The 13,920-nt window shown below is 43.1% G+C and overlaps 4 protein-coding genes across 4 annotated transcripts; all 4 read right to left on the bottom strand.

Annotated features, from left to right (window-relative positions):
* Nucleotides 1-2,440: 2,440 nt before the first annotated feature.
* On the bottom strand, nt 2,441-4,738 carry EAF02_004309 (uncharacterized protein; the record flags this gene model as incomplete). The annotated part of the gene is made up of 2 exons (XM_038900357.1): nt 2,441-2,740; nt 2,813-4,738. The coding sequence occupies 2 exons, from the start codon at nt 4,736-4,738 to the stop codon at nt 2,441-2,443; spliced, it is 2,226 nt and encodes a 741-aa protein (XP_038760064.1).
* A 1,078-nt stretch (nt 4,739-5,816) lies between these two features.
* On the bottom strand, nt 5,817-8,619 carry EAF02_004308 (uncharacterized protein; the record flags this gene model as incomplete). Its single annotated transcript, XM_038900356.1, has 7 exons — nt 5,817-7,473; nt 7,525-7,815; nt 7,908-7,969; nt 8,019-8,109; nt 8,163-8,191; nt 8,243-8,414; nt 8,468-8,619. The coding sequence occupies 7 exons, from the start codon at nt 8,617-8,619 to the stop codon at nt 5,817-5,819; spliced, it is 2,454 nt and encodes an 817-aa protein (XP_038760063.1).
* Nucleotides 8,620-11,030: 2,411 nt separating this feature from the next.
* EAF02_004307 (uncharacterized protein) lies at nt 11,031-11,762 on the bottom strand (the record flags this gene model as incomplete). Its single annotated transcript, XM_038900355.1, has 1 exon — nt 11,031-11,762. One exon carries the CDS (start codon nt 11,760-11,762, stop codon nt 11,031-11,033), a length of 732 nt encoding a protein of 243 aa, XP_038760062.1.
* Nucleotides 11,763-12,810: 1,048 nt separating this feature from the next.
* Nucleotides 12,811-13,664, bottom strand: EAF02_004306 (uncharacterized protein; the record flags this gene model as incomplete). Its single annotated transcript, XM_038900354.1, has 4 exons — nt 12,811-13,034; nt 13,133-13,198; nt 13,261-13,498; nt 13,551-13,664. The coding sequence occupies 4 exons, from the start codon at nt 13,662-13,664 to the stop codon at nt 12,811-12,813; spliced, it is 642 nt and encodes a 213-aa protein (XP_038760061.1).
* Between the last annotated feature and the right edge of the window lie 256 nt (nt 13,665-13,920).

The raw sequence follows: 13,920 nt of genomic DNA, 5'->3' as shown, positions 1-13,920 counted from the left end.
TATTCGAACAAGCAGATCTATAAGAAGATCGATACTTGCCAATGCAGAACGGCAGGCCAATGTATGCTAAGGCCAGAAATGTATGGATACAAATAAAATTGGTAAAAATCTAAGCCATAGTCAATTAATTTCTATCCTCGAACCGGCCTAGTACGCAACTCTATGTATGAACGGCAGAAGAATATAGTGATAATCCAGATCAATAGGTCTTGCTAGTTCTTCGGATCCATTATAGTGTTCAATATTCCCAAGATGCCCAGACGTTTAATCAGTAATCTCACTTGCCAAAATCTCGAAAGTGTGAGTGATCAATCCAGCCAACATATTTCAACTATCGACCACCCAGAAAGTTCGAAGAGAGACAACAAGAACGACAGAGTTCTAATCCAACAGTGATATTACCCACGATACGCTCTCATCCGCTTAGAACATTCCAGAGAAATCACAACCGTCTCAACGATTATTTTAAATTGCAACATGAATTCGATCTTCCAATATCCGAGCAGAAGTCGCTGTGTTGGGGAACTGGCCATTCTTTGTTTACCCGGTAACTTTTCAAGTACTCATTACATCCACAATTCTCAATTGGTATGAATAACACAGATTGAAATAGAGAGCAATAGGTGGTACCATCTCAAAGACAACCGCAAACATCACAGAAATCATGAGAAGAACTCCCCCAAAACCCTGGAAGCGTCGAAGATTCACAGTCTCTCTCAAGCTATATAACATCGCATAAATAACAACTATTCACCATCAAGAGAAATGATATTAAAAAGAAAATCAAATCATAAGAGCACAACAAAGTTCGAAGTAAGAGAAAGTTGACAGTGTATTATATTTCACTTGCTACACCGCTTGTATGCATCATCTAGCATATGTGGATCAAACACGTGGAGTGTTAGCGAAACTTGATCGTAGTATTTCACTGATAGTTGATCGATACTTGTGTTCCAGAGGAAATTCTTGCTTGCTGTAGGGTGGTGTGAATCAGTGTCTGATATTCTTCTGATTATTGAAACTCGAAAGAATAATCAACAAACAGATATATATAGATACTCAGAAAATAACATAGTCGTCAAGTGAACCACTAACAGGGTATTAATATTCAACAAATCTCTGTATATCTAATATCCACCAGGAAAAAAAAAGAAGACACTCAAAGATTCCAGAAAAGTGAACAATAAGTGAATACGTGAATACCTTCACCAATCAATCCCTATGCGAAACAAACCAGCAAACCCATCCAAAAGCAGAAACTCAAACCCAAAACCCAAACAACCACAAACGAAAAAACTAAAACTAAAGCATAGAACGAACAGAAAAAATAAATTCCCCAACTCGAAGTCCAACTCCAAAAAAATAATACACACATGCTTGGTGGGGAATTCGAATCCCCGTTTCCTGCGCACTTTGACGATATTCTTCATCTGGGAGGCAGACAGGTTAACCACTACCTCAACCAAGCTTTCTACCACGGCACCACCACGAGGCGTTTGATGTAAATTATTAACATTTGATGGGTGTCTTGATATATATTAGAAAGAGGGAAGAAAGGAGAAAGGAATGGTTTGTGTGTTTGTGACAGTGAGTTTGTAAAGTTGAGATGAGAAGGAGGGAGATGGTAGATTAGCTAATGTGATGAGAAAGAGTGTAGAGAGGATAGAAGGATTTGAGTCACTTGACTATCTATTGGACAAGATGTTTGTTTGTAGGTAAGTGGATATTGAGGTGAAGTTTCGATTCTCGGAGTGGAGTGATTTATTACAGATAGATGGAGTTGTGATGGTTGCTGAGGAAGGAGTGATTGAGAAAGAAAGGGATAGTTGTTCGATCTAGTGCTCACCTGACTGTTTGCTCACTTTATCAAATAATTTCTTCAACAGGATAGCCTGATATTTTAGTTGCAAAGAACGTCATGGTTTCAAATAGGAATCTTGAATACATCTAATAAGTTGTCATATATTGTCTTTGTGATTGCATAGACATCTGGGTACCTACATTGTACACACCACCCGACTTCACTTCAAAATCTCAGTCTTTTAGTAAGTCGTCAGTCTTGAAGCCCCCTTATATCGTTGAACATATAATCTATGAGATTCTCATTGTTTGATAATGAAGATTTGCAGAGAACTACTCAGGAGATAAGGAACAACGATTCTTCGATTCCTTGACCCCAGATGTATCGAACTCGAACACATAGACTAATACGCAACTGCTTAAAAACCTTGAATTCAAGGAAAGACAATCTTGAAACATGGCACCTCTCATCCTACATCACAATCATTCAGCACAATGGATCTTAATACGAAAAAATCAATTCCATTCCTTTAACCTAACCGGCCGTTTATCATTCCATGTCATATCATTCTTTCATCCATCATATAATATCCGTCAAGTTATCCATCAAATATTTCTAAATCCTTCAATCATCTACCCCTTAAACCTCTCTAACCCTGTCCCTCTCCCTCCACATACACAACCCCTCCAGAAACCTCCCCACATCCCCCCTGACCCCCTCCCTAACCGCATCTTGCATATCAATGCCATAGCGATCTCTATACTCTCTCTTAACCTCCTCCAAATGCTTACGGTCCCAATGATACCTCACCAATCGACTGATCAGCAATTCCGTCTTGAGCGGATCTCTCGTCGAGAGCGTCAAAGCATGATGTACCAAGAGTGCATCACGGACTGGTTTATTGATGATCCCATTGAGAATATGTGCGAGGAGTTCACCCTGGGAGAAGATGTTAGTTTTATTACCAAGAAATGAGGAATACAAAATAGGAATATAGAAAAAAAAACATACCACAAGATTCGTACTCTTCGCCAACATTTCTCTTGCAAAATTCTTTCCAAACCTCTCCTCATACCCTCTCAACACCTCTCTCAAATGTGTATCACTCCTTGTACAAACAATCTCAATCATTCTCGTCTCACCACCCCGCTCACTCGTGACACATTTCTCCAACTGTCTAATGTCCTCTCTGAGCAAATCCCCATCAATGCGTCTGCTCTCTTCCATCTTCTTTTCTTCCAGCACAAGCAGTACTGCTTTCTTAAACTTATCTTCCTTGAGTTCTTTTTCCATACATTGTCTCAACGAATCTCTATACTTCTTATCACTAAATCCATCTTTGATCTTTTCAATTTCGCGATTCGATCGCCCCATTAAACTTTCAATGAGTAATTCTCTACGGGATTTCTCCCCTTGATACCAGAAGTTAGCCCAGTAGGCTTCACTTTCCCATCGCCCCAAAGCAACTGCATAGCAAGCTTTCATCAAACTTGGATCTTCATCTTTGAGACGGAGCTTGATATGTTTAGCGATATTGACACCCTTTCTTTCATGACCCGTCTTGACAATCTTCTTATACTCGTCGCGAAGATCAAGGATTTGTTCATGTGTCAGACCCGGAAGAATGGTAATAAGAGGCTGGACATCCGGAGCACGATTTTCACCCTTAAGTGCATCACGAAGAATCTCAGCTTCATCTTGAGAATCATGGAAGCGGGCTGTGCGACGGAAAGAATCTCCACCTGAGGGAGACAAGGGAGAGAACGTCTCGGAGATGTCAGAATGTGATGTGACGACTAGCATTGGAGAAGGCATGGGGGATATAGATTGATATGTTCCCTTGTATGCTTCGAGGAGAGGAGAGTTGGGTGCATTTGCCAAGCTGAGAGAGCCTGAGCGAGAATGGCCGCCAGGGGATAAGCTCAGAGAGCCGTGTGACGAGTGGCCTAGATGACCACCGGTATTGATGCTCAGTGTGTTGAGTCGATCGCTCAGTCTAGCAGGATTTGGTGAGGCATCGCGACGACGTGCACCAGGGTCAACAGTAACGACTTGTTCAGAGACCAGACGAGAGCTACTGCTTCGAGCTGATGAACTTTCATGTCTATGATGTCTAGGTGGTGAAGAATCTCTACGGCCGTGGGGTCGAGCTGAAAGTGGAGGACTTCTCTCTTCAGGGTGTTCCCCACCAATAACTGTCTTCCTCGTGGTACTTGAGAAAGTAATCTTTTCACCCGTATGCGAATATTTGTACTGCGGAGACTCGGCATATCTATGTTCCTCATCTCTCTTGCTATACCCTGATAATTGCGAGCCAGCTGGAGACTGGACATGAGATTGATCATGACCCATACTCAAGCCAGCCGAGAGAGCCCCATGATGACTACCCACTCCCGCCGAGACCTTGAAGCTTGCCGATCTGTGACGACCATGACTATCATCAGTATATTTGTGTGTCTCTCTCTCATATTCATGGTCGCGGGGGGAAGCTAGTCGGTCACTGTGAGTACTAAAGGTACTATAGGTAGGAGTATGGATATCCTTCCCATATCCAGCACTTCGAGGAACAGCTGCTGGTGATGGATCGCGGGATCCATAAACATTGATCTTCGCCGGAGTACCAGGTTCATATCCCTCTCCATATGCCAAATTGTCATACTGAGCAGGAGTATGCAATCTCTCATTAACCCTATCCTGCTCTGTATATTTCACCTCATCGATCTTCAATGTATCAGGTATACCAGCGCTATCCACCTCTCCATATCTTGAAGCACCAAACCCTGTTGCGGGGTTCGCACTTGCATTTCTGAATCTGCCAGTGCGAGGCTCGTCATATCCGTAAGGTTCCACTTCATATCCGGATCTTGAACGAGATCTTTCGCCTCCGGGGCTCGTAGACCTACCCCTCCTTTGTGAATCTCGAGGGTCGAGTGACATTTTTCAGCTGGTTTGATTGTGCCAGGCCTTATCGAAAGGTAGAAAGCTTGCGAGATTGCAGATCAGCGAGTAAGAGCCGATGAGATTTGAAGCTGCGATTCGTGTAGTTGTCCTGTGTGTCGTAGCTATTCCTCGATCTCCTCGGCTTTGAGTATATATATATGCCTTAACCCCTCCTTAAATTCACCCAGTTCTTGAGCTGAAGTCCCGAGGCCCTAAACAAAGTTCTGCCGTTTGATCTATTCGAAACAAAGCTCTTGTGATCAAAAGCTCTTTCACCACAACACTAAATTCTTCAGATTTTTAAACTCTGTTAACCTTTGAATCATTCAAGAATGACGACCTTTACCTCTCTTTAACTTACCTTTCATTAGCTTCACGTTCGAAACAAAAAAAACAAGAATACAAATACAACACCGTGTACAAAATCATACACTCCCACCAATCTTTTCAGCTCCCCCTCTTTATTGGGTCCTTCTGGATCATGCTTCTGAGGGCTCCATTATCCTACTCTTAAACTGCGGGCGCTCATAGGACCGGTGGGAAATCCCGTCCCCTCACATAATTTTAGTCTCACTCCATGTTGTCAGCATATTACAGGCTACATCTTTGTGATGTATGCATGTATGACCACTTAGCTGCATTGGTATCTGCCCCCAATTGTACGAGGAAATGATAGGTAGGTACTAAGTGATTTGTTGATGAAAAGTTTTGGTCATCGCTTCTTCCGCGGCAAATTCATCAAAAGTCTAGGCACGCTCGACACGGAAATATCACGATGTGTGGGCCCCCTAAAATTACAGGCTTATGGCATTGGCATGGAGAATTTCAGCCTCTCAATACGATGTAGATCACACATGAACATTCTTAATTTGATCGACTTCACTCGTCATAATCAAAAGGAATCTCAATACAAAATTGAAGAATTATTATCATTATTCGCTATTGAGTTTTAACTCTTAGCTCTGGCCTTATTAGCCCTGCGTACAATTTTGGTCATCTGGATATCACGCCATATTTCCTTCCGAACCAAAGCTATGCAGCAAAATCGCGTTGAACTTCATTAAAATACAAATCCTCAAACGGTAACAAATTGTCCCATGGCAGGAATGCCATCTACAAGAATGTAAACAACATATGGACCAGGAGGTGCAACATTGTTGTTTGGTGGTCGAGTAACAGTCAACTTCTGTTGTGTAGCACCAGCGACGAAGCCCGTGTTATCCAAGTGCAGCATGCGATGACCCATGTGTACCGAATGAGTAACGAATCCGCCGTGGTACAAAGTTACAGTAACTGCTTTCGCGCCAGCTGGGCAATCAAAGGTGACATCGAGTGTGCTACCATCCGCTTTGAAGCTACCCGATGACAATTTTACATTGGTAGGACGCTTCTTTGCATTATCGCCTGAGAGATAAGGAGGGACATAGTTCTCAACTCGGAACTCCGTAACATATGGATCGGCTGCATCTGGTTTAAGCTTTGGCATCTCGACAGGATTTGAGCCAGCGACCATTAGTGTGCCGTCGAGAAGGAGAAGAGAGACAGAATGGTAGAGACGTGGGATGGTTGACGTTGCAAGAGTTGAGAATCTTTGGCCTTTAGCTTTCGTAGGATCGTAAAGAAGAGCTTCTAATGTTGGGTTTTTTGCAAGTCCAAATCCTTGAGCACCTAAATTACCTCCATTAAGCCAAACAACTGTTCCATCAGGAAGTAAGGTTCCTTCAACCATACCACGACCTTCCGGCATAGCATCTAACTCCCATGTGGGGTTTGCGCTCAATGGCTGAATTCTTCCACAACTTGGCTCTGTTGGACTGGTAATATCTTGATATGCACCTCCACCGCAGATGATAATATCAGGGTTCCATTTGTTTGCGCTTGACAAAGGAAGTAAAACACTTCCACCAGTGTTGGGATATGTCCGATAGTCTCCAGCAAGTTCTGGCAGTTCCTTGACGATGGTGTTGGTACCAACATTAAATACTTGGGAAGACTTGGAAACGAAGACGAACAAATTTCCATCATTGAGGAGATGGACAAAAGGATACATATAATATGGCTGGTTTTTCTCCAGAATTTCCATGTCAATGTTCTTACCTTGTGACACAGCGGTAGGACTGAGGATCTCGTATGTAGGATTGTTGTTCGTGTTGACAGTCGGATCGAGGCCGTTCAAACTTCCAGAAGCAACGAAGATGGTTCCATCGCCCATGGTTTGAGCAGTAGCATACCAACGAGCACTTGCGAGCTTGTTACCTGGTTCACTCCAGTCTTTTCCATTGAGACTAGCATCGGTAGAAGATCGGTCAAGGTATCTAATAGCGTCGAATCCATCCCCGATAGTTGGATCAAGCCAATCTAAGGGCGCGTTGCCTCCAAGAGAAACAACACGACCATCAGCAAGGAAAGTACCTCCGGAACAAAATGCATTCGTCTTGTAAGCTAAAGGAGTGGCAACTGCGTTGGTTTCTGGGTCGTATTCCGAAGACATTGCGTAGTATCCGTTTGGCAATTTCAATTGGGTGTAGTTCTCCAATTTGTCGAGGAACATGACTCGGCCGTTTGGCATAAGTGCGGCGTGCATCGCTGGAACTCCAGATGACCCGACGATGTTGAAGGCACCTCCTTGTGGGGCGGCTGGGGCAGGACTTGCACCAGGGGCTGCAACCACAGGCGCATTCAAACAACCTCCCGATTGGCATCCAGCACCACAATGTGCATTGGTACTACCACTACCTTGTGTTAGACTATTTACAGTTTCACAAGTGAATGATTACACTTACCAAAAGCCGTACATGGAACAACAATTTCCATTTACCCAATTGCCACAAACGGTACCTCCATTAGCAGTACCACATGATCCATCGGTAGTTACTGGTGCACTGCTGGCTGCGGCAGGTGTAAGTGTAGAAGTAACTGGAGCAATGACTGGTTCTTGAGTTGTAGATGAAGAAGGTGAGCTGCCTGCTGCAGCTTTGGTAGTAGTCTTGGCGGCTGAAGTAGAATGTGAGTCTGTGCATCCATTCTGGCAACCATTCGAAGCCAAACAGTGATCAGTTGTCGAGCCACAATAACTAAAAACAGCAAGATTAGCATCCGTTCATGATAGGAAAAAATTCTGGCAATATGAAAGCTCAAATTGAATGTGAGCAAGAGCATGACTCACCCATACGCAGAGCAACAACCACCAAATTCACCGTTTGCATCACAGGTAGCACCACCGAAAGCCTACTAAGGTCAGTACATTACAACCACAACTGAACACATGAATACTCACACTTCCACATCGACCGTCAGTTCGAGGAGAGGTACCACTTGGAGTTGTAGTGCCGCTGGTACATCCTGACAAACATCCGGCTCCACAATGACTATAAGGTATTAGCAACAATTTATGAATAATAATGATTGCCAGTGTACTCACGCTTCATCATTTCCACACCAGCCATATGACTATCACTGAAATCAGTTGTCGATCTTCCATGATTTGTCGGGATAACCTACCGAACAGCATGATCCTTTGTACACTGTACTGTTTGGATCGCAAAGAGTGTTGCCGTTGGCAGGACCACAGCTACCATCTTTTGAGTACACAACTTGTCTTGGCTCAATTTTTCGATCTTCGACTGGGACTGGGTAATAACGAGATGGCATTGGAGTGGTTGGGACATAGCATCTGAAGGAAAAATTAGTTTTATGCTTCTGTTGTACTTGTCCAAGGTTACTCACTCATTAGTTCCATCATCTGTACAATTTTGACCTTCAAGACAACCATAGTATAAATTAGTGCTTCGGATATCACAGCTTAATGGGACATGATTGAAGACAATATTGGCGGAGGCAGAGGCAATAAGGCCCAAGGAGATGAAGGTAGCCTTCATGGCTGCTAAGGATCACTTAAAGAAGATCAGTATGGGGTGCGTCAAACTCAATGCGAGAAGATATTGACAAGTAACGACAAGCAAGTAAGTAAATTGTAGCTTGAATAAAATGGAAAATACAAAGAGAGGAAGATTTGAGGTTTGAGATTTTGGAGGTATTGTGTGAAGTATTATATAACTCCCAGCCTTGCCTTGTCGCATTCGAGGTGAAGGCTGTGTAGATCAACAAAAGTCATTTACCCATTCACTAGGCGACCGCAATTTCCTGCGCCAATTGGCGATGCAAGTGACAGAGTTTGAAGTATATCAAGTGGGAAGGCTGAAGTATAAAGTGTGAAATGAGACATATATGACAACTCACCTCGTATGGTAGGGTGTTTAATTAGACACAAAAAAGCAAGCAAATGCGATTGCTCTTCGGAAGGTGCTTGTTCTTGTTGTTGTTGTTGTTGTTTTTTTCGACCCGATGAATTAATTCAAAACGATTAGAAATCTAGGATTCGATAATAGAGCTATAAACAATCTTTAAAGGAGTGGACAGCAAGCCCATATAAAGATTGAATCTTTGATATAGGGAATTAATAGGGAAAAAGAATGTGAGGGGCTTGCTAGGAGTGAAGACGAGAGGTCAGAGGAGAGGAGAGAGAGGTGAATGTTGAGGTTGAGGATGAAGATGGAGGATTGGTAGGGTAGAATTATAAGGGAGAGGAGGGGAGAAGAGAAAGGAAAATCGGATGATGGAGAGAAGAAAAGAGATGAGATGATAAGTACTAGGTAGGTAGGTACGTAGATACTAAAAGAGTAATAAGTCCCACTTACATAACCACCTGGTACGTACCAAGCACCTCTTTCCCTTCTTGATTTGATCTGATTTGATCTGATTTGATCTGATTTGTGTGGTACGGATATCAGTACCGACTAAAATTGTGGTGTCGGCTATATTTTCATATATCGTGGTAGTCACGGAGGAGAGTCAGGAAGGAAAGAAGCGTCTGTGAGAGGACTAAGTTTGCACCTCAGCTAAGATTCGAGGATTATCTACCTTAGGGAAATAGGAAAAGACTCAGGGACCAATGTCTGTGAGTTTAATAGGCCGGAAAAAATAAAAAATAAAAATGCTTCTTTTCGTCCAATATAGCAGGGCCGTTGTTGCCGGCTCTTGGATCTACCTCACCTCCCAACTAACTACTCAGACGCCAACAAGAGTCTTTTCAACTGGATCCTCCCACTCCTACTAGGCCTTATGGTGCTCGACAACCCGCGGTCAATTCACACATCACCCACTCGGAGGAAATCGCCTTACTCATTAAGCTATTATCGAATGCGAGAGTGACATATTCTAGCTGTTGCTTATCCATCTCTTGGTGAGGTACTTTTTCCATGAGCACCGACAACCTCAATTTCCATGACATATCATTGGCGGGGACGATGGTAGATCATTAAATTACCCTTGTCGATCTTTCCCATCGCGAGATTTAACTGGTTCGGCGGTTTTAAGCTTCTTTCTTTGCTAGCTACTTTCAATGGTGTGTTTCATGGCAGATACTACCAGAAGTTGGAAAGGCTGGCTACGAGCCTACCTGTGTGCATTGACCGCAGCACACAGGGTGGTACTCTGCACATGAAAACCCTCTCCCCCCAGCAATTGGGTCTCTGTAAGCGCTCAAAGCTGGATATCCGCTTAGTTTCTCGTATCTTGATTTAAATAGATGGAGTGCAGGATAGGTCAAAGATCTATAGGTACATAGATATCAGAATAGCACATGGTATTATTGGGTAATTCTATTATTATAATTCAAATGCCCCGTGGCAACAGCTGGCTACAGAATCTCCATCCAATGGTTAATCAATTCCACACACTTCTTCAACCTTAAAGTGTGAATTGATGCATAATCATCTCAAATGAGACAGACACCCAGGGTGGGTTGGAAGGGCCCCAAAATGGTTCTCGTTACTTCTAGCTTGACTTTAGCGATAAATGTTGGCGTACGCTTGGGTCCTTTAAAATTCATGTGTTTCTTCAAACTTCCGAAAAGGGTGGCCTTTGCTCTGAACTTGTGATCCCGAGGTCACATCCGCTCCATAGAGGGCTGGTTATGTCCACGAGGCGTCGGTGCTGGGACCGATCAATCTGATCCTTAGACCTGCTTGCATCAAGATGTAGACAAAATGAGGAAAGGATGCATGTTGTAAATTGCCCCGAGCAAACGGAGATTTACTCATTGGGTTTCTGTCCGACATCAAACCGTCAATTTCCTTCGACGTGTGAATACCGGTGCTTGACGGTTTATTTTGGTTTGAGAGGTTGGTAGTCCCAAGATGGCATCTGCTGGCCAAATCTCGTATATGTCGTGGAAAGTCGGATTTGCCTCCAGATATGATCATTTGAATTCTGTGTTGTCAATGCTCTTTCACCAATTCAGATCCGTTTTTGCCGCACCAATCCTCTGCTCCACAGCATCAGCCTTCATATGCTGTCCCACGAGCACAACGTCCTCTTCATTTCCTTCCATCAAATCCATATCCAACGACCACTTTTGTATCTCCTCTTCCACAATCCCTTCCCATTTCTTGAGCAAAGGGTGTGCTGCAGCAACATCGGGAAATACGACATCTTTTCCTTCCTTCTCTCCTGGAACTTCAAATTTCCATATTCCATCCTCGCCCCACCACTCTCTCGCAAAAACCTTTTCTGTCTTAAATTCGCTCTTTGCATTATTGGACAATTCTTCTAATCGACTCTTCTCTTTTCTCCATTCTGCATCTTCGGACTTGCTTGCGGACACAGACACTGCTCCAAAAATCCCTTCAAGAATTCCGATAATCTTTCCTATCCGTAATCCCAACACAGCACCTAATCCATAACCTTCGTCAAATCCCTTTTGAACACTCTCAGATTTTCCCTTTGTAACACCATCTCTATATCCTTCTGTTTCGTGCTTCTCCTTTAATCTTGGTATATCTGAAATCTCTGTATTTCCAACTCCAAACATATCTCCGTCGCGCATATCTCTGCCGTCAAATATGGGAGAACCTGGTTCGGATCCGAAGACATCGTCAAAATCGTCATTTTGAGTGGTAGGTTCAGACGGTAACATGGTAAAGGTACCAGAAGATGGTGGAAATTCGGTGTCGCGAAACATCTCGATCGTGAGTTAAGTTTTTACTACTTGGATTGTAATGATTCCTTCCCAAGTATCCAAAAATTTAGTGGTGAAGGATGCTTATCTAATCTATGCGGGATGTGATTGGCTTTTGTCCTTAGTGCGGGGTCGCAGAATTTGGCGATAAGATGGTGGAAATGGCAAGCATCTCTCTTATCACTCTTGTCGCCATTTATTTGCTCTTCTTGATATCCTCTTACTAATCAATAAATATGTTGATTTCTTCACGGCACGAGGTGATTACTAGAGTCTTCATCCTCCATGATATATCGAAGACTTTCTAATTCGATAAATGATTTGACCATAATCTGCAAGTGCAACAAAAGCTTTGAGTCTTCTGAAAACCTGGAAATCTGACATGTCACTCACTATTTCTACTGTCACGTCAACGACCACGAGTACCTCATCTGATAAGCCGTTACTCCATTCAGTTTTGAGTCCAGGCAGGCTTACCAACTAATTCCTTGTATCTTTGAGTGTGCTGGATTTTTTCCCCTTCTTATTCCATATCGTCCAAGAAGTTTCTTACTAAAGCATTACAATCGCGGAGTAGTATTCATCTGATGAACGCCGCGCTATATGTTTTAAACTGAAAGGCGAGCGTACACTCGATGCTCATTTTCCCTGATCAACTCCCTTTAGAAAAACTTTTTCGCATCTAGTTGATGGAGGGAAGAATGATACAGTACCTTTTCTGCCTTCTTGTATCTTGACATACCACTGTCTCGTGTTTCGATTGACAGAGCTATTCTATACAAGGATATCACATTTATCATATGAAAGTTCTTGGAATCGCCTCAAAAGATCAATACTCAGATAGAGAAACTAAGCTAAAGAAAGACAGAGCTCCGGCATCAGACCTGGTAGCAGCCAAAAAATTCAAGTGACAGTATAAAAGCAAAAACTAAAATAGTAACAAAAGCCATAAAGGCAGCATGACCCTTTCCAAACACACAGTCACTTGTGTAAATCCGTTTTGACAAATTTCTAGCAAGCTTCCATCTACTTTATACCAATTCTAGTGCCTTCAGCCACAAAGACCACCAACCACAGCATTGGTCTTTCCAGGAATACATGTATAGATTGCATCAAGGTCGTCGAAATAGAAAAGAACGGTGCCAAGCGCGGCGGATAAGCTTCCAAGCAAACTACCAAGGGTGGGGCCCACGGATGTCAAAATCTGAGATGCGACGACTTGGTATGAAAGTTTTCCAACTGTGGTCCAGGTAGCGGGGAACGTGCATTGATCAACTACCATTAGTCAGGTAGTTAGCGTTTGTTCGTGCCTAGAGCTTGGAAGTATTTCCACAATGCGTTTCAAAAACATATTGGCAATCGAGTGTACTTACGAGTATTCCCGCCATCAAAAGAACATCCTGCTTTATCAGTATATGGTGTACCATCTGGTCTATAGGCTGTAACTTCCACAGTACAAGATACAGCTGGAGGACACGGCAAGAATCGCTATTCACAACACATCCGAAGTATGCGGAATTAGGCTTGAAAGAAGCGACTGGAGAACCAGCATAAACCGATGTCAGAGTGGAAATGTTGTTTCCAACGGCAGCTTGATTGCCATTAGGTTTAATAAGGAAAGTCAATAGACCGGTCTGTCGCACCGCATAGAAATTAGAATAGGAAAGTTGGTTGTAGAGAGCGGTGATAGGCGCAGCACTCATGACGCCTGGGATACCGCCGAGAGGAATGCTTTCATACTATTCTATCGTTAGAGAGATTCGTTTCGCAGAGATGGGGGTTGGGGCGCACATCGTTAAGAACTTCTCCAAGAGTTCTGGTTACTAATTCAGGTGTTGGGATCGCTGAAGTCAGAGATGCACCCAAAAAGAGTGGGAGAATAACTGATGGTTTTGTAAAGAACATGTTGTTCAATTTGAGATAAGATGAGACTCAAGAATGATGTTATTCTGCAAATTTGATGATCTCCAACAAGTGAAAGTGCTGAGCTGATTCTGGGGCAGAGATGCTCGTCTCTTTATACTTTCACTTGACTCGGTTCCTTTCATATTGCATCCTCTGGTATCCGACCTTTTAAATTAGGTTGATAAGACTTTAAAGACTGGGAGAAAGTTCTTTCTAATCTCTATTGGCTCTGAAAGTCATTCTTGGGCGGCTGTGT

This window comes from Botrytis sinoallii (genome assembly GCF_014898435.1).
Source record: "Botrytis sinoallii strain Bc 23 chromosome Unknown BSIN_006, whole genome shotgun sequence".
In the NCBI taxonomy this organism is placed as follows: domain Eukaryota; kingdom Fungi; phylum Ascomycota; class Leotiomycetes; order Helotiales; family Sclerotiniaceae; genus Botrytis; species Botrytis sinoallii.
The sequence above is the reverse complement of the archived record's forward strand: the minus strand, read 5'-3'. Positions and strand labels throughout refer to the sequence as shown.